Source organism: Truncatella angustata, assembly GCF_020726525.1.
Source record: "Truncatella angustata strain MPI-SDFR-AT-0073 chromosome Unknown BKA67scaffold_5, whole genome shotgun sequence".
In the NCBI taxonomy this organism is placed as follows: domain Eukaryota; kingdom Fungi; phylum Ascomycota; class Sordariomycetes; order Amphisphaeriales; family Sporocadaceae; genus Truncatella; species Truncatella angustata.
Genome location: NW_025763385.1, coordinates 708,902 through 731,313, shown reverse-complemented (window position 1 = coordinate 731,313; position 22,412 = coordinate 708,902). Strand labels below are relative to the sequence as shown.

Genomic DNA, 22,412 nt, shown 5'->3' with positions numbered 1-22,412 from the left:
TTGAACGGTCGATCGAGTCCAAGGAGATCAGGGTCCTTAGGGGGATTCGGATGATTTGCCAAGAGTCGTCTCGATTGACTTGGCCGCGTACAAGCAGTTTTGGAATTGAGAAAAACGAGAAGCAAAGACGAACAAGCATCTTGTCGCATGTTCCTGGGATCATTCACTTTTTATCGGCAATCAATCTCACAGCAAGAAACGTCACGTTCGCTACCGAGACCCTGGCACCTGCAGCATGGCTGCATGCCTGTCTCAAGGGATGTGAAACATATCATTGCTGTGATAGGCTGAGCACGCAACCTGCCCCGTCGCTAAAGGAATCCATCGTAGGACTGCTGGCGACACATGGAGCTATTTCACCGATAATGAGCTTTCTTGGCCCTATGAATGCGCTGAATTGGAATTGTTGCTGGAAGAGACGAGATAAGTAATGCAAAAGGTGGGGTCAATACCGGCCCATGGGGCGTAAAGGGGAAAGATTCAGATATGGGAGTTAGTCTCATTGGTAGGCGCACGTCTAACGAGCTGGGGTAGTCAGACCCATGAAACTCAAATTTGTGGCTCCTGAGATCAAGTACATCTCATCGCACGTGGGCTAGACCTTCACTCATTATGCAGACGCGGAAAACGTTCTAGAAAAACTTCGCATGATTTTGCAACCTATCTTTCCGGCCGACAGGACAAAATGGGAGAATGCCGCCATTGGGCCAGGCAGTGGACGGCTCGACCCGAACCACAGGGTCCGATAGCCTCTAAGATCTGCAGAGTATGATGGTAGCTTCAATTGAGACGACACAGTCGTTCAAGAAAACGACCTACTGAAATTCGTACATCTGGGTCCGACAAAGAAATATATTAAAAAATTTTAAGAAATGAAAAAAAAAACAACCCAGGTGCAACTCAAACAGAGCACACCTTTCCAAGCTTCATCGCATATAAAAGGCATATAGATAATTTGGAGTTAATCCGGTATTCATCTCAGTTGATGGCAAGGAACCGCTCCGGGAGGGGGGGGGGGGTTTGCTGAGAGATGTTTGGTTTTTTTCTTACTTTTTGAACGTATCCAATTTCAGTTCAAAAAGGTACCAAAACAGTGACTAATCAGCTGACTAAGTGGCTTTAGGAAGGTAAGATGTTGCTCATCTCTCGTAGCGGGGCGTTGGCAGTGGTCAAATGAGCCAGCACAAAAGTCTTCACAAAATAAAATAATACAAACCCTTTAAACGATGAAGGATGTTTGATTTCGGATACATACCAAGATGCAATGCATGTGCTGTTAGTTCTAAATATTCAATGATTCCGCAGAGCGTTATACTGGTGGCATTGGGTGAAGGTAAAATGAATAAACTCCAACTACATAAGCGAAATGAACTATGTACCAGACCTCACTAGAGTTTAAACCTAAACCCATGCTGCCCAGCTTCTCCAGGCAATGAATTGATAGCCCCTTCGACATGGACACCGCGATCAAGTTTCTTGTTCAACCTCACGAGCATGAACCGCAAGACCGTGGCAGCACAAATGGCAACGAACGACGTGCAACAGTTGACCGACATCGCGACAACGTACCGGGGACCAGCCGAATTTGGGTACATGTAAGACGCGTAGATCGAGCTGGTATTGGAAATAGCATTGATGAAAGCCAGGCCAGCCGCTCGTTTGGCGGGCGGTCGAGGCAGAGTATTACTGATCCAGGCTAGTGCCACAACATAGCCTGTATATACGCCGGGCACCATGAGCATCATACTCAAATACCGAGGAGCGAGTGATGTCGTTGTCGCAGCGATGATATTGGCAACCATGTTGAGGATTAGCGGACAAATGATGTGCCAATAACGCTCGCCTGTTCGATCGGCGTGCCATGCGTTTGCAAACTGTAACATTTCAGATCAGTGGTTGTTTTTCAAGGTAGCCTGGACGACAGCCAGGTACGCTATAAACGGACTCAAGAGCCTAGAGTGTAGAAGACAAAAACAGCACAGCCGTCCTCGTGACGAGAAAAGAGAAATCAATCGCAAAGTTGCTTACTGAAGTGATGACGCAAAGTACATAGGGTGGTGCTGTTAAGAGGAGGGATTGGACGCTGTTGTAGCCCAAGGTAGCTACTACCGTGGGGAAGAAGTTGGTAACCGTCCCACTTGCCACTATACAAAAAAGGAGGACCATCTGAAGCAACCTAGTCAGTAGAGTCACATGCTTCTCGGATTGGGCGCACTTACCAGAACATATGTCTTGATGTCACTAAAAGCCTGCTTGGCACCGTGCCAAAATGTCTGGTGCTCGCTATCAATCCAGTCATCCTCTCCGATATCTTCCTCCAATCTCCATATTGCGAGAGCTCGTTCCTCCTCACTGAGCCAAGCGGTCGTTCGGGGAAAATTGGGTAGGATAAAATAGGCGACGAACGCTATACCAACAGTAGCGACACCCTCGATAATGAACAACCATTGCCAGGCAGCGATGCCTCTAGCACCATCCATATTGGCCGTGATTCCCGCGGAGATAAGACCAGAAAATGCTCCTGAGATGAGTGCACCAGAGTATAGCATGGCTGTACGTAACCCCAGCTCCTTGCGAGTATACCAACAACTTAGGTAGTACAGACATCCAGGCTGTCAAAATGTTAGTTGACATGAATGCCGTACTTATAAACAGAGCTTACAAAATACGCCGCTTCAACAAAACCGAGAAAAAACCGAACAGCTATGAGGCCGCTAAAGTTGTGAACTCCGGCAGTGGCCGCGGAAATTACCCCCCATACAATCATCTTCATTGAGATGATATGTTAGCATTGCACACTTTCCCTTTCAATCTCGGTATAAAAGTTTCGAGAAGAGTGGACAGACTTACGCATGTTGGGAGATATAATGCAGGCTTTCCGATCTTATTTAGAAACAAATTGGAGGGAATCTGCATTAACAAGTATCTAGTAGTCAAATAAACTGTCAGCATACCGCAAAACCCCCGGCGTACGCTAAATCATACCCAACGAAGAGAATGCTGACGGATGTTTGGTATTCTGTTGACACCAGCCCGAGGTGCTTTTCGAGATTGGCGAGCTTGGCAGCTGCTATGTTGTTCCTGAATTCACGTTTAGTGGCCGGACGGCGTCGCTAAGCCGGGCTTCCTCACCTGTCGATATAGTTCATTATGTACATGATGATTATCATGGGCAACAATCTGAGATCAATCTTCTTTACGAGTCGCAGTTCTAAGTGTTGTCGTTGCTCAGGCGTAAGGTTTGCGATGATTGCAGGTGGCTGGAGGCCGCGCCGCTGAGCCGTGGCTAGTGCGCCGAGCGCCTCTGGCGACGTTGCCGAGCTGTATTTATTGGTCGGACTTCCATCTTCAATTGAGGAGGCGTGCTCGACGTTAGCTTTTTGGTCTGTCAGGTCCGCCATGGTGTCCCCTTTCAGTCAGCCGGTATAAGGTGCTAATTAGGTCTGTAATGGGTGAAAAGCAGTCGAGAGGAAGAGGAAATGTGCAGGAAGAGATAAGAGAAGCACTGCGACTTATAACCAGTCGAGTACGCCCGTGGATCTCATTTATGCGAACGAACCATGACTCGGTTGACCACTAGGGGATCACCAGTGCTGCACGGAATTCAACTACTGTTATCCGATACGCCCGTTCATCACGTCTCTAGGTTAGTCAGGGTTGTCGAGCACACTGCTAGGCAACGTAGCACCACATTCTGCGGTATGCATCTTCGACTCTCGAAGGAATGACGGCGAGATTAGCGGCGGCGGTAGCTACCATTGGTCGCGGCTGAATAGGTAGTCGGGAGAGCTCCGCTACCCTAGAAGTTGGCTTTCCCCAACCCGCACATTGACATTGCGGGGAATGGTCAATTTGCGGGGTTAGCATGCTTGAAGCTTCCTTGGCGATGGAGTAGGATATGTAAAAGCGGAACGGGGGCCGGCAAGTCGCCGAAGAATACACAGTTGACGTAATCGTGTGGGGGAATCAGTTGGAGAAATGCGGTGTTGGGCTCAAGTTTGCATTGGTTGGAAACAGCTTTGCACTCATCACCGTTATAACCATCTTCATAGTCTTGTCCGAATCTGTTGCCAAATTCTTGCCTACTATAAATAAAACAAACGAGCAGCTTCACAGAGGCACAACGAGGGTCTTGGGGCAATATTTTTGTAAGGAGATGAGTTTGTAGACTATAAACTATGGTTATCGACTATATAACAAAGGCTCGTATACACAATATAAGCAGGGCGAGCTCCCGTTGAAAAGTGTGATGACGAATATGTACGTCGGTGAAAAAAACTAATGATGAAATCTGCCGTTGGCTTGATTGTGCCGTTCCCGTTTTCAAGGGGATGAAATTATGAGGTTGGAAATTATCAGTAAGTACAAGCGAATGAATGTCGTGATCGTTGTCGTTAAATATCATGTAAAGGAGTGTCGTTGTTAGCGGGATATGGTCCCAGGCGCAAGCTTGATTAAGGGTGATGAGTCGTTTAGACGCCCGAGTCCTCCTGAACAATGTCGTTGTTATCCTGGAAGGCGTTCCAGTTGTCACAGGTCTGGTTCATGGAGTCTTCATCAACAGTCGCGGCGATCTCGCTCTGGCGCTCAACCAGCTGGAGAGCAAAACCTTCCGAAGTGTGCCATCCGATCTGCCAGAGTGTTAGACATAATCTTGACTGAAGACTAACGATTCACTTACGTGGCAATGCATCAGCCAAACACCAGGATTGTCGGCCTGGTATGCGATGACCAAGTATCCGCTAGCTGGAAGCATGGCAACGTCACGTCTAGGCGGGTTGACAGTGTTGAGGGCGTTCCCGTCTGCCCAGGTGGCACCCTGCTCCTGAGCAAGGACGAAAAAGTCGTGACCATGGAGATGGATGGGGTGATGCTAACCAGGTAAGCTTGAGCGGTACCGTCTGGAAGGATACGACTTACGATTCCGAAAGTGGACTGAATGACGAAGTAGACCCACTGGTCAGTTTCATTCAAGTGTACCACTTGCTGTTCAACATCAAATGTAGAAACACCATCGGCAACTTGCTGAAGAGCTACTCATGGTTAGCTTTACGTAGCAATGAAATAGGTTTTACGGCTAACTTACTAGGTGAGCCCCAGTCGCTGAGGAAGGGATCTGTTCACAAATTCATGTCAGTTAAACGGTGAAGGGAACTAGATTGACGGCCTTCCATCACTTACTGCTGTTAATAGTCCAACGAAACAACCCGGTTGTGGTATCAATACCAATGTCAAAAACGTCCTCGAGTCCAGCATCATCCACGTTGAGTGCAACAAATGGTACAACCGGCTCATCATCACAGTTGTCTGCGCTTATGCTCGTGATGGTTGTGGGATCCGCAACATCAACACTGTCATAATTGAAGATACCCTTGATGTCTAGTGTGTTCTCGTTGGTAGCACTGCAAGTCTGTTGAGGGACCGCACGGAGCCAGTAGTTTCCAGCATCCTGGTTGGCTGTGACAATGACATCGTAGCGTTGGCCGATACCGACGTTGACGGAGTCTGTCTCGTACGGCTCAATAGGAACCAGATCGGAGGAGATGACCGTCAAGGTATGGTTGTCGATAGAGAATCTGAACATGGTGTCCATTGCACCATTAACAAGGCGGAGGCGGTAGGACTGTCCAGCCGTGACAGATGTTTGGAATCTCGAGCCGCCACTGTTGTAGACGTTCGTACCGTTGATCAGCCCATTCTGGGAAGGAGGTGGACCAGAGGTAGCAGCTGTCACGAAAAGTTCATCAGAAGTAGAGTGGTACCAGTCATTGAGGAATATAATGCCCTTGTCCACATCGTAGGCTGATGAGGCAGGACCATTAATGACGATTCCACCGAAAACTCCATTCCTAGTAAAGTGTCAATCAATAAGTTCCCACATAGGCTTTTACACGCGGTTTGGGCATACCATGCTTGGAGGCTAAAGTGCGAGTGATACCAGGTAGTTCCATATTGAGTTGCTCTCCAGGTGTAAGTAAGGGAATCACCAGGAGCTGCAGGACATTGAGTGATGGATGCAACACCATCTTCCTGAGCGGTGTGGCTAACGATTTTTATGTTAGCGACTGACCAAAAATGACAAGTATTATGACTGAGAGAGGTAAATCTCTGGCACTTACTTCTGTCGGATACCATGGAAGTGAATGCTTGTGCCGTTGGTGGTCAATGCGTTGTTGACATGAAGCACTATACACATCAGTATGTAGAAGACGAGGTATCTCAAGATGAATTACCAATTGTGTCACCCCAATCTGCGTATATGGTAGGACCTGGGATAGAACCATTGATGCTCATGACGAGACGTTCAACGCCATCAGGGGCAGCGGTGTGCTCAGCAACTTCAAACCAGTACTCGCGGACAACACCCGTGTCAGGTGCTTCCTCATACCAGTTCGTGGAGAGAGAGAAGTCTCCCCAGCAGTCAGGCGAGTTGGCGGAGTCGAATTCACAGGTCTGTCGCTGAGATAGACCATGGGATCCGGTGTACGGTGCCGCGACAGCAACAGAGATTAGAGCGCCGACGCTCGAAAGAATGGTTGATGAGCGCATCTTGCACTGGAGACTGGATTAAAGAAGGTACTGATGTTTCAATGAAAGAACGATGAGGATGCTGGTTAAGTGAAGGGATGTGAATACTGTGCGATCATCGTCACTTATATAGGCAATGAGATGATCATGTATTTGCAGTCACGACTTAATCAAGCACCGTACATCGTCTGGGATCCCAAATTGTACCCGTGGTATTTTGAGGATCCATCAATGGATGCAGTTCGTGAGCCATCGTTGTGGATCGGGCCTGCATGGATTCAAGAATAGTGTCACAAATATCGAATTGTGCAGCTTGGACTGGGTGGTGTGGCGTGGCAGCCCTCTGGCGGTACTATTGTACCATCGAAGAGACTGACAAGCCGTTGCCGCTTAGCTAGACCATGCGGTATGTTGCAGTCTAGGATATCAATCCACCATTGTCAATAGTTTCTGCATACAAACGGCATTTTTAGTGGCCTTAAAGGCGGGCTTGACGATAAACCCGAGCGGTTACCTGAGATCGATATGTCCAGGATAGGAAGACCATGCTTAATTCACGTGCTTTCGTCCATCACAGAAACAATAATCGACAAGAGACTACGTAATCCTTGTTGGGAAGAGAGCTTATAGAGCTCGTCCGAGCGTCAAAACAACGTGTTAGCACAAGAATAGTTGGATACAAGTGTAGTCGTGGAGTTGTAAGTATCCACACCATTGGTTTCGAAACGTCTTCTTTTGATGTGACCATGCGGTGTTACCTCTACTAGTCTATATATTATGGTTATTATGAAGTAGTGAAGTGCCGTGGACGCGTCTCTCCAAGAGGAGTGGTGTATAAGACGAGACTAATTATGGTAAATTATCACGGTCGTATCGGCATCGGGATTTGTAGTATTGATAATGGAGTTACTGGGCGTCTTTCCCACAAATCGCTAATGTAACTCGAATATCTTTTTACGAGAAAAACATGGCCCAGGGATGGCACAGGGCATCGAATCGGTCAAAGTTGAGCATGGATGAAGTGTCGGTAGCAATCCGGGGCCGAAAGCTGCCCAGGTGAAATGAGCCGCTAGCGCGCGGGTTTTGTTTCCTAGCGGCGTGGCCCAAGACCGACGACCCCCTGGAAACCCTGAAATTGGGGCCTATGACCTCGCACCTGTTACACTCTCAAGGGTCATAGCAAGCATTAGTCAGTCCATAAAAATCCGTCTTTTCAGGTGTTGACGCGTACTCGGAAACCCACTTGATATCTGAACGGAGTGCTCACAGAACACTGAGGGCTACGACTGCTCGGAGGCGTGTAAGGTCCGCCAACGAGCGGGTCTCGGCGTTAATCCTCGATCCTCAGTCCTGCGGTAGTGCATGATGCGATGATGCACACAAGGAAGCACGCGAAAGGGGTTGTACCTATGGACCTCTAGGTACCATCCACGCGTAAATCATCTGATCACAGATCTTGTCTGACTGAAAATCTTTCCTGTTCCTATTTGTAGGCTGGACCTGAAACGTCCAGATCATTAAGAAATCTTACGATCGTCTTCAGGTTAGAAATTCTTCAAGCCATGCGGGAGCCTTGCACTGTTCGTGGCAGGCTCTCCAATCAACCACCAGTCTTGACTGGCGGCTACTTGGTTCCTGTGGCCCTGTACAGTACGTAGTTTCCGGTGAGCCGCAAGGCGATTGAAAGCAAGTGCTGGGATGTTATCGTTCAGCAGTATCTAGTCAGTTGTTCTGTACACGAGCTCCAGATTATCCATACCGTCTCGAAGCGAATCATATCCACATTTTAACGCTATTTGAATAGTGGGACCTGCATCGCGGAGGAGGCTTTAACTCAGATTAGCAGAATCGCTGCGTATCTTGGCTCGCATTATTGGCGGGAGCATCTGAATGAAGCGGACACTCCAGTAGTAGCGATAAACCCTTATCTTATCCATGAATAGTTATCCAACAAGCCCGGTATATTTATTATACACAGTCTGACATGGTAAACTGCACGATGATCATTCTACGTACTTGCGTTCGGCGGCTGTCGGCCTTCAAACATTACATAGTAGACCTGTATCAATTCGTGCTGACCTGCAAAAACCAGACATTAAAAATTACCAGCCGCAATGCGTTCTCGGCCTATCATGTTGCTCAAAAGTACGACTCAATTGCCCCAAGTGGATAAGTCGTCTGCTGTTCCCCACAACCAAGTTCGCCAGGTTCCATGGACGATGCAACTATAACACGCTTCCGTGCATATACTCTATCGGACATTTGTTAAGCGTGATTGGTCCGTTCTAGAAGGACGCGCAAGCCTCCCTTCGGCTGACCAAAAGCCCCCACGGCAGCTATGGCCCTTTTGTGCGCCCCATCTTCCCCATACCTGAAATTTAGGTATGATCGCGCAACGTCCTTGTGGGGCTTTGAGTCCTGACACGTTCCTCGGACCTCTCCGTGGGTAATCTAATCAGCCTCGTCAATATGAACTTGCCAGCCGCATGACGTATGAAATCTGAAGTCAAGCTTTCCTTTATTGCACCCTTAACTGCACTGGAGTCTGAGTACTATGGAGGCAGGCCACAACCCCCACAGTGCGGCAGGTGTTTTCCCAGGGGAAGTGCATGCGTTCTTGCGCCTCGAAGCATTATCATGAAGAACTTGTACTTGCCCCGTTGTGGTTACTGACCCTCCATACCATAGCAGTATTGAGAGAGCAGCTAGATCGTGATCAGTTTCGGCAATTGATCCTCAACACCAACGCTACAAAGCCACGGCTATTTCTTGAGCCACTGCTGCTACTCTCGAGCCACTGTTGCTATTTCAAGGGAATTACCTAAACATCACTAATGATCTGTATCGCTATTATTGCCTGATTTCTCAGCATCACAAACGCCTCCCACAGGACTGCCAAGAAGCCATGGGCCTCTAAGAGAGCACTGTTGCCGCTTAATTTATTTCCTATCCACCATCTTCATATTCTTTTCACTGAGGGGACCCATGAAGGTGAGTAATTGTAACCGAGACCGAGACACCCATGTTTTTGCTTCAGGTTGTGGGAGTACACCTGATTGCCATTCGTTGGGTGCCTCGCTCTCGCAAAGTATTGACATTGTATCGTTTACATTGGCGCTTCTTCGAATCCGTGACTCACACACTCACAGGAGGGTACAAGAGAAGTCTTCTGCGGGTTCCGTTTCTAACGTTCACATGCTGCATGGCGTTTTCAGGTCATGATCACCTGCAGGTACCCCTAGGTCGTCGTGGGTAATCATTGGCTTGAACACTAATACATGTGTATAAACAACGATGGAGGACTGGTAACCACTCTGATTACATCCGCTTTGTGTGACGCACACCGATCTGTGAGCTCAGGTGTGTACTAAGAGTGGCTTAATTCGTAGCTGAAGGGCTTGCATTTTGACCTCGTGCTATGCATGTAAGCCACTATTGCAATCCTGCATGTAAGCCAAGCCTGCCGCTTCTCGCTTCGCAATACCGCTTCCGCACAATTTTCACATGGGTTCTCAAAACCAATGCTATCCGGTGACAGCTTGAACAGGCTCGGTGTACTCGGTAGCTTGTTATCATTGTACTAGGCATCCATACACATCCGATATCGACTGCTCAACACTAAAAGTCACAGAACCCTGTCCAATATTTCCATTGTGTGAGTGGACGTGGTGTCGCCACGGTCATGGTCGCTGAGAAACTGCCGAGAAGTGACACAATTTTTTTCTATCACAATGAGCTTCAAGTACCATCAGTAGGTCATGTGTGGCATCGCGGGGTGCTCGGCCTTTAGTATGCGCCCCGGAAAGGTGGCTCAGATGTAACAGTTACCTGCAGTGTAACGAAGAATTTTCGAATGTTCCGGCGGCGTTCTCGCTTCCATACTGTTGGACCACAACACCTATATCTTGGACACATAAGTAAACGCCACAATATGCCGCCATATGATTGATTAGAATAGAGTCTGAGAGCTCTTGTCCTGGCAGATAACCAATTTTAGGCACTTTTCGCATATTTCCATGGTCTACCAAGTTAGTTCTCGTTGATACTGACGAGGTTTTGCTTGGTCTGCATCGGACAACACTGAACACCGAGAACGATGTCATTTGTCGAAAAGCAATGGAAAAAAATACCATGACTAATGATTAAAGTACTTCTATGGCTAAACCTCTGGGAGCCACCCCACCGGGCTCGACTGGATTAAATGTTCTGAATAGCAGTCCTTTTAGGGAGAGAAACTCTTGGAATCACCACATATGGCGAAATACTTCCCTATGCATGCGAAAGTAGAGTCAATTGTAAGCTTATTGGAAGACTTTGCAAAATATGTACCCTGGAATAGTCGATCCGGGCTCAACCGGATTTGCACTTTGCGGCTCACCGTGCATTAGTGCCGTGCCTCCCGCTGGCTTGGGCTGCTAGGCCCCGGATATGATGGGAGCGCGAAGGAGTGGGCAAAGCCAATATATCGCCTAGGCCACGCAATCACCCGTCCCGAATAGGCAAGACAGCCGAGCCGGCCCCCTGAGGGTCTCCGGCAGACAGTCCGGAAACCCAAGCCAAGCGCGCGGCCCTGGCGTCAACGCCTGCGAAAGTGCCCATGAGCGAGCCCCGTAATCTATATTTACAGTGATCGTCGGCGCAGATAGCGCGCGCTGTATGCACTCGCACGCCAAGATTTTTGCACTGGCTAGGTCACAAACTCCGCCAGTAAACATTGGGCCTCAACCACTGAGCACATCGACAATTTGACCTGCATAGCAGAATTCAAGGTTATCCAATTCCCTCTTAGTACCAAATCGCTCGCAGAGATGTTGACCCGAGTTAGCCGATCGACTTAAGCTACTGACAAGATCATGCCAGGTGTGCCAGGCACCGTCTGGCTTCTTATCCTGCTATCTTGCCGAGGCATCGCATGGAGACGAAACATGTTATGGACTATAACACTTGGCACGAAGAGTTCATGGCCTTGAAATCCGAGCCGACTGTCGGTCTTATCTCCGCCATCACCCCAAGGACAAGAACGTCACTATAATTTTGACCGCCTTATCCGATTCAAGCGCCTGATTCTGAGTTCTCGCACATCACTACTTCAGGGGCTCGTATAACACGTATGCCAAGCTTCTCGCGTAGAGTTAGGGTTTGTGCACAATCAGACCCCCTTGCCAGGTCCCGGAATCACCACCGTCGATCAGCTTGACGCAAGTCTCGTCTTACTCCAGTACTTGTCGCTCTCTTCCATAACCACCTTGCCTTCAGCCTCCAAGGGCCCGATAACCTCAACATCTTTCTGCGGGCACCCCTTCAAGAAGTCCTTCGTATGCCAGTCCACTACAGTAAACAGTCAGCAGATGATCGTGTACGAAAATATATTTGCTGACAGTCATTGTTGCCAACGACGTTCGGCTCACGGGCCGCAGCTTGCCTCTCATCTCGGCTATGCATTGTAACAAGCAGATGAGGATTTCGGCATTCTTGCAACAACCGCGCCACACCGTATCTTCTTGTCTGGCAGGGGAAAATGTGGTAATCTTCAGTCGCTTTGTACATGCGACACCAAGTTTTTCCACGAGTTGCGACTCTTGTACGTGTGAGGTTTACAGAAAAATATGACTCACTTGTGAAATTTTCCTTGTTGCCTGGCCCCGTCAATTCGTAAAGCTGATCGTTCGTCCCTGCAAACAGAATGCGACCAATATGTGCCCACTGCTCTCGTCAGCATTTCGAGGCCTTGTTGCATATTCCCGCGGCATTCCTTCAACCACCATAGAGGTGCCTCTGTTCTTTTGAGGTTTTGGTGGGGAGGTCGCCATAAGAAGCTTGACCCGAGGCCCCTTCGAAAAGGCGTGAAACAGAACTCACATAGATGGTGGCAGTACACATGCCGCATGGCTCCCAAGTGCTGACCAGAGTGCACTGCCACAAGAACTCCTTCGTATAATGAGTATATGCTAGCCGCGCCAGAGAACTCTCGGCATGGTTGACCTGGTCGATGCTCTGGTGCGTGAGAAGCACGGTCTCGTTGTCGGGACCCAGGAGGACGGCTGCGAACGGCCGCTTGCCGAACGTGACAGCCCTCCTCTGGACTTCCAGAGCGGCGTTGATGCCGGCGGTGATCTGTCCGGGCGTCATGGGCTTGCGCTCCGGGAAGAGGTGCGGCAACAGTGTTGCGGCGGTGCCGGCGCTGGAGGTCGCGGCCATGTTGGGCAACAAGGTATTTCTTTCGAAGGGAAAAATTGTGTGATGATCGATAAAGGTGCTACAGGAATCGTGACGAGAGAATTTGAGTGGTCCAGTAGAATTATGGTATCACTTGGTGAGTGTCATGTTATAGAGGAGCTCATGGCTTTTAACCCGCAATCACTATTCAAGCGCTATCGGGCACCTGGATCCCACTAGTCTAGGAAGCCGGCGATCACCTCCAAGTCCGATAAGAACCCCACCCAATGAGTGAGCTGTGATTGTTACATTATAGTTTCGGATGACTTCAACAATGTGAACAAGTTGATGAATTTGATGAAAGGTTATAAACATCGTATCACCAACGTTAGGTTTGAAATGAAGCAAAATATTCCTTGTTCGCTCAAATGCCCGGACAACAGAAAATCTCGGCATATAAACAATCTGAAATATGTGCCTTTGATACTACTACTATACTATAAATTCAATGACATCTGATTTTCTTTCAGTACCAACCGTTGTTGTCAGTGACCTACTGTAGTTTTAGTAGGTTTTGTCGCTGCTGATGCTCCCGGAGTCGAGGATACACAGTCGTCTTGTACTGCAGCAACGATGGTTTCTTAAAGAGAGCAAAAGTTGAAAAGGCCATCATATTCGTCACCTAGTGTAGCCCGCATCAATCATGGCCAATGAGGAGCAGCGTCTAGGTCGCTTTCCGGAATTTATTTACCCTTTCCTGCTCAGTGACTTCGTCCTGCGTTAGATTGTGCCCCGGCTTCACTTTCCGGTATTCAAACCGCAGCACTGAATCTTGATACACCATCTTCTTAAATGCATGATGATTAGAAGCTAGGGGAGGTTTTTTTTTTTGGGGGGGGGGGGGGGGGGGGGGGGGGGGGGGTTTGTTAACGACATGAGTAGAGTAATTTAAGCTGGTCGTTTCAGAAGCGAAAATTTAAAAGTCTCGAATCTGCCAAGATCTGCCTATATACACTGCTTCGCGATGCGATCTGCAAGAAGTTCGGCATATCTAGAGGTTCAAAAGAGTATGCCACGATATCTTCCCATAAATTGGCAGACTTTAAGACATTCATCTATGATCCATTAGTCATGGTACAGCATTATCCTAATCATTACACACTGATTATACCAATTGCCTTTCGTGAATCTTCGAACCCCAAAGATCGGACTGCAAAGGATACTATTTAGTCACAGAGCTGATTTATATCAGGTTTGTCCAAGCCCGAGTCATTAGCTAGAGAGTCAAGAGCGCCTAGGTGGCATGCAGGCCCTCTGGGCTGAGTTCGGCCGGCATAGTCTAGGAATGATGAGCACATGCTCACCGATGATTTATGGCCGATGGACACAGAAAGCGGGTTTGCGTGCTGCAATAACTTAATCTTGTGGAAGGAAATTGGTGTCACGGAATTTCAAGGCGTATGATATCAATACCTTCCCAGCTGCGAATCCAGCGAGTATGTCTAACTTGAAGGAGCAGGGCCACTCCTTATCAAGTATCTCCCTCGCACACGGCGCGGTGCGTCTCCGTAGTGGATGGCCCATCATCTGCCGTTCTAAATACATTTTCATATCAAAGGTCGAAGTCAGAATGTTATCGTATCGAATCTTCAATTCTGTAACATGTTTGATTCAATGCCCTCTGGATGCCACCACTAAAGGCTTATATAAGCTTGAATGCAGAGAAATTAGCTTCGTTGGCCATGTAGAAATTTTTTGTTCCAAAATTATCCTTAAGATACACTGTGGTAGAGATGTTTTAGAAGACACAGACCAGTGACGCATCGCGAAATCGAAGGGCAGCCGCTTCTCAGAGTAGTACTTAATACTCCTAAGGCTAGAGTCCCCTCGAATTGGCAGCTAGTTTGTAGCGAAACGTTATATGCTGATGAGATGGTCTATATGCCGACAGCTCGTTCCTTTGGCGGAGTAGTAGTTGAATTTGCTTGAAGCGAGAAGAGAATTTTCTTGTCCACTCAATGCAATCTGGAACACGTGCTAGAACACTTGCCTTTGACAGGTGAGTAGCATATCGAGACGGAACAAGCCAGCTTACGTCCCGTGTCGTCGAAGTAATTAGTTGCAAAGTCCTGATGCTTAGAAATAAGTTAGCACAACACATAATGTTACGGACGCCTGCGATTAAACTGAGCCTTATGCTTGAGACCGAGAAACCTCACCACTTAGGTCACAACTAAACTCGAAGGCCAACTCACCGAACGCAATGACTGTTATCTCGTGCACCAGAAGCTCGTTTTCGAGCGTCAAAAGCCTCTTAATTATCCACATCATTATTGATAATCTCTTCAATCCAATGTTGTTTATTGGTAGACGATTTTACAACCATTGAATTCCAGTGGCACCCCTTGTCGCCGGGGGCTCGCATGGTGTGTAAGCTATTTTCTGGAAATTGACCAGGAATATATCAACATTCTCTAAAGCAAACAGTTTGCGCAATACTTCAAGCCTTGTTGCGTATTTATCAGACAAAGAGGCCGCTGACAATCGGTCGTCTCGACTGCTATGTTGCCGCTGAAAGGCAAGATATGGTTCTCGAAATTGTTCATCATGCTTCCACTCACAAAGAATTCTGCATATGGTGTCCACTTGAGTACTGAGAGTAGCAAGTGACGGTATCTCAAGTGGTTTGCATGTACTCAAGCTCCACAAGATATCCCTTGCTCCTACTGGGAAGAACAAGTCTTGTCACACCGTAAAAACCCGCAAAGCAGGACAGCAACGTGGTGTTGCATCTTGAGGCTAGGATATACCAGTAGTTATAAGAGGATTTCAGGCTCATGCCTTGACATTCATAGTTTTTTGTTCCGTATCTGAGAACACTGCGCCCACAGTCTCGACAAGGTAGTGTGATTACAAGATGCCCGAGCTATGCTGGAAATTCGAATCTGAACGGAACTTGAGAGGCGCTTAGCACAAGAGCATCGATGCGAATGAGATTGTGTATTGCCATTGAGGGGACTCAAAATTATTGTCAGATTCAACTTCACGTAGTAGTTTGAGATTTGATTCTATTGGCACCCTGATATCCATGTCACGTGTAACCAGTTCTGGCACCAGCTCGCCCACAACACGCTTATCAATTCCGGATTTTGATTTGGAATTCATGCGATTGCAGTGTTGCGACCTATGGCTGGTTGCGGATCCTGCCAAAGGACTGGGAAGTAATGGTGAATAGTTATTGAGCTTGAAGGCCCTCTGAGGGAGTCCGATAGCACCAATCTCCCCTATAAAAGTATCCGGAGTCGTTGAGAGCGAAGTTGGCACTGGACGCTTGTTAAGGTCGAAATGTGGAGTGTTATGGATTGTGAGTGTGCAAACGTGCCATTGGATGACACATTAATCGTCTCAATTGTTTTCTGAAGGTTGATCTCCTTTATTTCAATAGGATGAAATCATCAACGACGATTGAGATTAAGAAAAGCTCGGGAAGCTTACCAAGAGACTTGAAATTTAAACCTAGTTTCGATCTACATTGATATATACAAGGCAAGGAACAAATGGGCTGGAATGGAAGTTTGCGAATAGCCTCATCTATTCCGTACAGTGAGAGAAGGAGGATGGACAAGAAATCATGGAACTTGAGCTGAAAACGTGCGACGCATAGTATTGCCCGATCATCAAAACAACTTTACCATTCAAATCGGCACCAGGCAATATATCTGGCGCAAATGTTGTTGCTGTTGCAAGTCATAAGATAGTCAAATTGGGACATCCCAAGAACCCCCAATGCCAAAGCTTCGCAGCTAAGCACAGTGTAATCGTATTGTAGGGTCCAGGTTCAGCGTCGGCCATTTAGTGTCAGAAATTCTCTAGTTAGAACAGTCACGGAGTGGGCCATATGGACAGTGCGCACCAAGTGCGTCAAAGCACATTCTCTTGTATGGTGTAGTTATTGGCAGATTGGTGTTTTTCATACATACCTTTAAAAACATTTGGCATACGGACTATAACAAACATCACGAGCACTAAATCGGCTTACCCTGTACCGCGTTCCCTATCGATGTATTAAGTCGATTGTAGACGGCAAATGTAAGAAATCAGCGTATAGGGGCACATTATAAAAGTGATAAGTGGACTTGATCGTATACATACACATATATAATCGAAACGTTGTTCCATGTCCACAATCAACCCGGTATATCGGTAAGTGGAGCTGTATATGGTTGGGTAGCTTAGCATTGACGATAGTCTAAACCAACAGGAGCTAGTTTGACGCCAGACTGGGAAATAGCTCAGTAATGACCAAATCCTATATCTCAAACCCAAATGCTCTTGACGCGCTCTTTTTGGCGCCCTAGAGTCAAATGATACCTGCGTGAGCCAGAGAAAGTCCCTTCGAAGTCTAGCTGTCAAAGATGCCACGCCCTCCATACCTGTTCCCAATGTGGACTGCAGATGTGCCTTTCATCATGACGGAGCCTGCCTCGTTGCTTGTTTGACCAGGTAGACCCAAGCTACAACTGAGTGCTGCCTCAGTCCATTCATTTCCAACCCGCACATGCGCGCTCTCTTCACCTTGGACATTCTTCACATAATTCCTTCCTCGATATATTTCTAATCTCTCCGTAGCAACCTGACTTAGAACACTATCCGAATTTGTGGCAACATCTTGTAATGTGGTCAGGCTCGGCTCGTCATTAACCTCCTCGATCTCCATCTCTACTAACATGCGACGAACGCTTTCCTTCACGGGAAATAAGTTTTCCAAAGCACTTGTAAACTCCGTGATTTCATTTATCATTTTCCTAAAGTTCTTCTCGTCGTACAATGCCCAGGCGGCCTTTTGAAGAAGGCCAGTTCCTTTTTGTCTTCGACTGACAATTGCCTTGAGACGGTTGTGCAGTTTTTGGGGGACTGGCTGCATGTTCTGGACTTGGAGGTGCTCGAGGCCCTCTTGCTTCGCGCGCGTTGTATACCGCCTTGACGCGGTCTGCAGGTCCTCGAAAAGATCGGCGATCTCTACCAAGATGCTTTTGGCCTGTTGAACATGTCTATCTTCCGACTCAACGGTGTCAAATCGAGGATCATCGTTGATAGCCACGGTCTGGCCCCATCGGCTTAAACGGGTTCGAGCAACGTCGACCTTGAGTTGGCATCGTTCGTAGTCTCGAGCGAAATGGCGGCCTAGTTGGATATACTCGAAACAATTGACGCAATTGTAAAAGAGGGCTGCCACGCTTAAAGCGCTGGCTACCGTACCGAAGACTTCAGCCATGTTGATATCTTGAGTTGAGTTATTGAGGATTTCTAGTGCCGACTGAAGATGTGCCTTCGCAAAACAGATTGGCTGAGGGGATGGTGCGGCTGACATAAGAAGACGTCTTACTATAACGGTTCCCTAAGCGTACATCCGGTTCACTGGCTCACTCCGAGCCTTCTTCATCTTGGGGGCAGATAAATAACCCAGCCCAACCTAAAGCCTGCTTCACATTTTGCGCGAACTGTAACTCTGAGCAATAACAATACCAATGCAGTGACGAGAAACGACAACATACGAAAGTCTCAATAACCCCCATTGAACGTCTAAGGGCTGACGGGCGTTGTTGTAGAGTCAACCCTGGGGGAAACGCAATGCTCTAATCCTAGTCAAGTTGCAGCACCTCCCAATCTAGATAGCGCCGTCACAAAGGCGCGGGGTCACAGATTGGCTCTAGCCTTTAATGAACTCGTGGCTGCGCTTAATGACCAAGACACAACATGACCTTCACCTGCTATGCCTCAGATCGAAGACCGACGTCCCGTTCATGGCTAAGTCACGGTTTTGTGATATATATAGTCACCGAAGGTACTCCCTCTCGAGCGGCATGGCTGCTGGACCTCTTCCGCATGGGTCCCGTCCTTGATCCGACATCGGAGAAAGTTATAAAAAGAAAGAGTACACGATGATTAGATAATTTCAGCGTTTACATCAGCAAAATGCGGCTTAGTTATTTGGAATAATCTGAGAAAGCCGCAGACACCTCTTTAGGCCTTTAAAAAAAAAGAATACATTTTCAGCCACCCCTCGGACCCCCTAAGGACAAAGGGGAAAAATAAATGAAGGAGAAGCGGTGAGAGATTTGATTATCACCTTTTAGCACCTTTGTCTTGAAGCAGCTTTGTTATAGTGTCCTGACCAAAAACTGAGGCCCTTATCAGAGCCGTTATGCCATTGTTGTCTATAGCATCGACCTTGGCCCCGCCGTCTAGGAGCCGCTGTATAACAACGTCGTGGCCTTGAACTGAGGCGTACATCAAAGCCGTTATACCATTGTTGTCTATAGCATCGACCTTGGCCCCGCCGTCTAGGAGCCGCTGTATAACAACGTCGTGACCTTGAGCTGAGGCCCTTATCAAAGCCGTTATACCATTGTTGTCTATAGCATTTACGTTGGCACCGCCGTCCAGAAGCCGCTGTATAACAACGTCGTGGCCTTGAACTGAGGCCCTTATCAAAGCCGTTATACCATTGTTGTCTATAGCATTTACGTTGGCACCGCCGTCCAGAAGCCGCTGTATAACAACGTCGTGGCCTTGAACTGAGGCGTGCATTAAAGCCGTCCAGCCATCGACATCTGCGGCATCGATCTTGGCCCCGCCGTCCAGGAGCCGCTGTATAACAACGTCGTGGCCTTGAACTGAGGCGTACATCAAAGCCGTCATGCCATTGTTGTCTATAGCATCGATCTTGGCCCCGCCGTCTAGGAGCCGCTGTATAACAACGTCGTGGCCTTGAGCTGAGGCCCTTATCAAAGCCGTTATGCCATTCTCGTCTATAGCATCGACCTCGGCCCCGCCGTCCAGGAGCCGCTGTATAACAACGTCGTGGCCTTGAACTGAGGCGTACATCAAAGCCGTTATGCCATTGTTGTCTATAGCATCGACCTTGGCCCCGCCGTCTAGGAGCCGCTGTATAACAACGTCGTGGCCTTGAACTGAGGCCCTTATCAAAGCCGTTATGCCATTGTTGTCTATAGCATCGACCTTGGCCCCGCCGTCTAGGAGCCGCTGTATAACATCGTCGTGGCCTCGAACTGAGGCGTACATCAAAGCCGTTATGCCATTCTTGTCTATAGCATCGACCTTGGCCCCGTCGTCTAGGAGCCGCTGTATAACAATTTCGTGGTCTCGAACTGAGGCACCCATTAAAGCCGTTATGCCATTGACATCTCTGGCATCAACCTTTGCGCCTCTTTCGAGTAGGTACTGAACAATGCTTTAATGTCCGTTTGCTGCAGAATACCACAAAGGTGATCTGCCGAGTTTATCTTTCCGGTTTACGATGGTAGGAAATGATGATGGCCTGTCTCTTAAGATCGCCTGGCGCTTCGGCACTCGAGCTAGGAGGGACTGGACTATCAAGCTGTACCCCTTCTCACTAGCCCATGACAAAGCGGTTCGCTCGTTAGAAGTGCCTGTCATATTGATACTTTTTCTACTCTCTTGGAGGATACGATTGACCACGTTGTTCAAACCAAAGTGGGACGCGATCAGTAATGAAGTGGGAAGTTCACGGGAAAATTCTGTTTCTTGCATTCGCTTTTCCCCGTACACTTTCAGCCAATGTGAGCAAGCTGGGGAATTTGTGTCGCAAAGCTGCAAGGCCAGACGTTCCAGGTCTATGTCATTTGTATAGTGCGCTTGTCGGTAATGGTCTGCCCAGCTGCATGCAGCATAATCTAGGAAGACAAAATCATACCTGTCTTCCAACTCCCGAGAGATTCTCGCCCCAACTGGTCTTTTGAAATCGGCGAGAAGCAGGTACCTAATACAAATCTCTGAAAGCAAACGGTGGGACTCCTTTAAGTCCAGGGAGTGTCGCCATTCTAAGGAGAAGGAGCGAACATCTGATGATCCGAGTGACGATTGAATCAGGAATTCTTTAGCTGTCTGGTGAAGAAGAAAGACTCGGGAATCTTGGATAACAACAAAAAGCCCACAGGCTTCTCGGATCATAATAAGTAACCGTTCCGGTGATAAGAGATCTCGCTCGAGGTCTTTATGGTATCGGTGACTATCTCCTTGGAAAGCAAGCACTGCGGCCATCTCTGTGAGATGTAGCGGTCTATCTGTTGCAACAACAATGTGTAGGATCTTTCTGGCCTTGACGGGGTGCTGACTCTTGCGAAGGATGTTGTCATATGCCTCCTCTACTGTGCGAGGCAAGTTGCGGATGCTGGCAATCAAATCACGGTTGTTGAGGAAGACGGCTTCTTCGACAACAGGAAATACAAGATGGACCCAAAGGTATGTTCGGTGATTGCCGGTGGCAAGCTCTGCCTGCAATATATTTTTCTCTTGTACGGAAAGCTGGAGCCTTGTGCATAGTTCCTCTATACGTTGGTTAATAGTGATGGCGATTTCCTGCGCAATCTTGTCTGTCTCTTCTTGGCTCTCCCCACTAAGGTGGATGGTAGGATGAGATTGTTTAAGATTCTGGAAGTGTCGCTGAATGCGAAGGTACGGGCGGCTGGTCACGAGTAACTTCAGTGTGGACATTCCCTTGCCTTTGCTATAATGCTGCGTCAAAGCATTAGCAAGATGCGTCTGGTCCATGCATTCGTCTAGGGCATCTATAATGCAGATTATTTCGCCATGATTTTGGTTTCTAGTCGCCCCCATGAGTATGTCCCAGAGCTTAGGGAAAGATGTGAAAAGCTGTTCTCCTTCTTCTCTGAAGTTTTCGAGGATTTCGTCCGAAAGCAGAACGGGCTTTTGGGTAAAGAGCTGGTGTAGGATACAGCAAAGAGCGCCTTCCAAGGTTCTCTGATCGTCGAAGTCGTCCTTAAAAAAGAAATAACATGTTGTTCTGGTAGCACTTGAAGGGAAAAGATCGTCTACCAGGTATCTCGCCAGAACGGACTTGCCACAACCCGGGTCTGCAGAGACCCAAAGGAGTGCCGAGGTCTCTTCTCGCCAATTTTGGAAGAGACGGTGGGCGGTGAACCATTCACAAGTGCCATCTGCTCGCTCCGGGTTCCTATTTTTGCGTTTCTCGTACGGTGAGGTGAAGAGTCGTTGGAGAAACTCGTTGCGCACTTTCGCTTTGTCCGTTTCGGTGAGATGGGAATCGGCAAGGTATCGGTTCGAATATGGGTAGTTATGAATGACCGAGTAGCTGTCCCCAACCTGAACCCTTGCATGGCCGTCGGCTCTGATAACTTCAGCGGAGTTCATTGTTCGATTTGTCATATACTCATCGGCAATCCTTGTCAAGATTGTCCGCTGATCGATCTTCTGTTGTTCGACACATTGTGGTGCGGGGAAGTCTCCCCGACGGTACGCTGTATGTCGTTTGGAGACCAATTAGAGGTGGCTCAGCCACCTCTCTACACCTTCTACACATGCCAGCCATGATCCCGTCTTTCGGTATCTTTCTCAGTTCTTCTCGGCTGCCAATTTATATCGTCGCATGGTGGAGATTTCCGGTACTACCGCTGGCGCCTGGAGCGTGGCCACTCTCTTCACACTGCGAGGACTGCTTCGGAAACGTGCAACTAGGTCGCTATTTCGGTCATGACAAGGACACCTCACAGTGCATCCGCCAGCCTGGTGAGCCTAACATTGCTGCCATAGGCAACCCCGTGCTGCCATGCAATGCCTGACTGTCCGATCAGCATTATGCTATGATAGCTGCTGTGCCAGACGGAACTGCAGTGCTGGCGTTTAGATTGAATAATTATTTTGCT

General features: G+C 48.1%; 6 protein-coding genes across 6 annotated transcripts; all 6 read right to left on the bottom strand.

Annotated features, from left to right (window-relative positions):
- Positions 1-1,231: 1,231 nt before the first annotated feature.
- On the bottom strand, positions 1,232-3,084 carry BKA67DRAFT_567308 (major facilitator superfamily domain-containing protein). Its single transcript, XM_046102971.1, has 6 exons — positions 2,986-3,084; positions 2,851-2,934; positions 2,663-2,767; positions 2,220-2,612; positions 2,029-2,166; positions 1,232-1,874 (listed from the first exon to the last, which is right to left on the bottom strand). The coding sequence occupies exons 2-6, from the start codon at positions 2,914-2,916 to the stop codon at positions 1,389-1,391; spliced, it is 1,188 nt and encodes a 395-aa protein (XP_045956985.1). The 5' UTR covers positions 2,917-2,934; positions 2,986-3,084; the 3' UTR covers positions 1,232-1,388.
- Positions 3,085-4,472: 1,388 nt separating this feature from the next.
- On the bottom strand, positions 4,473-6,549 carry BKA67DRAFT_677852 (multicopper oxidase; the record flags this gene model as incomplete). The annotated part of the gene is made up of 8 exons (XM_046108837.1): positions 4,473-4,631; positions 4,682-4,873; positions 4,921-5,033; positions 5,087-5,116; positions 5,182-5,849; positions 5,909-6,043; positions 6,120-6,186; positions 6,234-6,549. 8 exons carry the CDS (start codon positions 6,547-6,549, stop codon positions 4,473-4,475), a joined length of 1,680 nt encoding a protein of 559 aa, XP_045956984.1.
- A 5,167-nt stretch (positions 6,550-11,716) lies between these two features.
- BKA67DRAFT_659387 (cytidine deaminase-like protein) lies at positions 11,717-12,726 on the bottom strand (the record flags this gene model as incomplete). The annotated part of the gene is made up of 3 exons (XM_046107432.1): positions 11,717-11,856; positions 12,144-12,231; positions 12,388-12,726. 3 exons carry the CDS (start codon positions 12,724-12,726, stop codon positions 11,717-11,719), a joined length of 567 nt encoding a protein of 188 aa, XP_045956983.1.
- Positions 12,727-16,200: 3,474 nt separating this feature from the next.
- Positions 16,201-17,959, bottom strand: BKA67DRAFT_536429 (prion-inhibition and propagation-domain-containing protein; the record flags this gene model as incomplete). Its single annotated transcript, XM_046100150.1, has 7 exons — positions 16,201-16,211; positions 16,377-16,421; positions 16,598-16,619; positions 16,665-16,688; positions 16,724-16,738; positions 16,837-16,897; positions 17,118-17,959. 7 exons carry the CDS (start codon positions 17,957-17,959, stop codon positions 16,201-16,203), a joined length of 1,020 nt encoding a protein of 339 aa, XP_045956982.1.
- An 851-nt stretch (positions 17,960-18,810) lies between these two features.
- Positions 18,811-19,869, bottom strand: BKA67DRAFT_519829 (ankyrin repeat-containing domain protein; the record flags this gene model as incomplete). The annotated part of the gene is made up of 1 exon (XM_046098134.1): positions 18,811-19,869. One exon carries the CDS (start codon positions 19,867-19,869, stop codon positions 18,811-18,813), a length of 1,059 nt encoding a protein of 352 aa, XP_045956981.1.
- Positions 19,592-22,362, bottom strand: BKA67DRAFT_567292 (uncharacterized protein). Its single transcript, XM_046102970.1, has 2 exons — positions 22,341-22,362; positions 19,592-22,275 (listed from the first exon to the last, which is right to left on the bottom strand). The coding sequence occupies exon 2, from the start codon at positions 21,913-21,915 to the stop codon at positions 19,942-19,944; it is 1,974 nt and encodes a 657-aa protein (XP_045956980.1). The 5' UTR covers positions 21,916-22,275; positions 22,341-22,362; the 3' UTR covers positions 19,592-19,941.
- Positions 22,363-22,412: the final 50 nt, after the last annotated feature.

What these genes read in the sequence shown, in the direction of transcription:
- BKA67DRAFT_567308 (XM_046102971.1), bottom strand. Translation starts at nt 2,916, where the DNA reads ATGCAGATTCCCTCCAATTTGTTTCTAAATAAGATCGGAAAGCCTGCA. An exon ending in CATTATATCTCCCAACATGC is followed by an intron (nt 2,768 to 2,850) that starts GTAAGTCTGTCC and finishes ATCTCAATGAAG; the next exon opens with ATGATTGTATGGGGGGTAAT. An exon ending in TTGTTGAAGCGGCGTATTTT is followed by an intron (nt 2,613 to 2,662) that starts GTAAGCTCTGTT and finishes ACATTTTGACAG; the next exon opens with CCTGGATGTCTGTACTACCT.
- BKA67DRAFT_567292 (XM_046102970.1), bottom strand. Translation starts at nt 21,915, where the DNA reads ATGACAAATCGAACAATGAACTCCGCTGAAGTTATCAGAGCCGACGGC.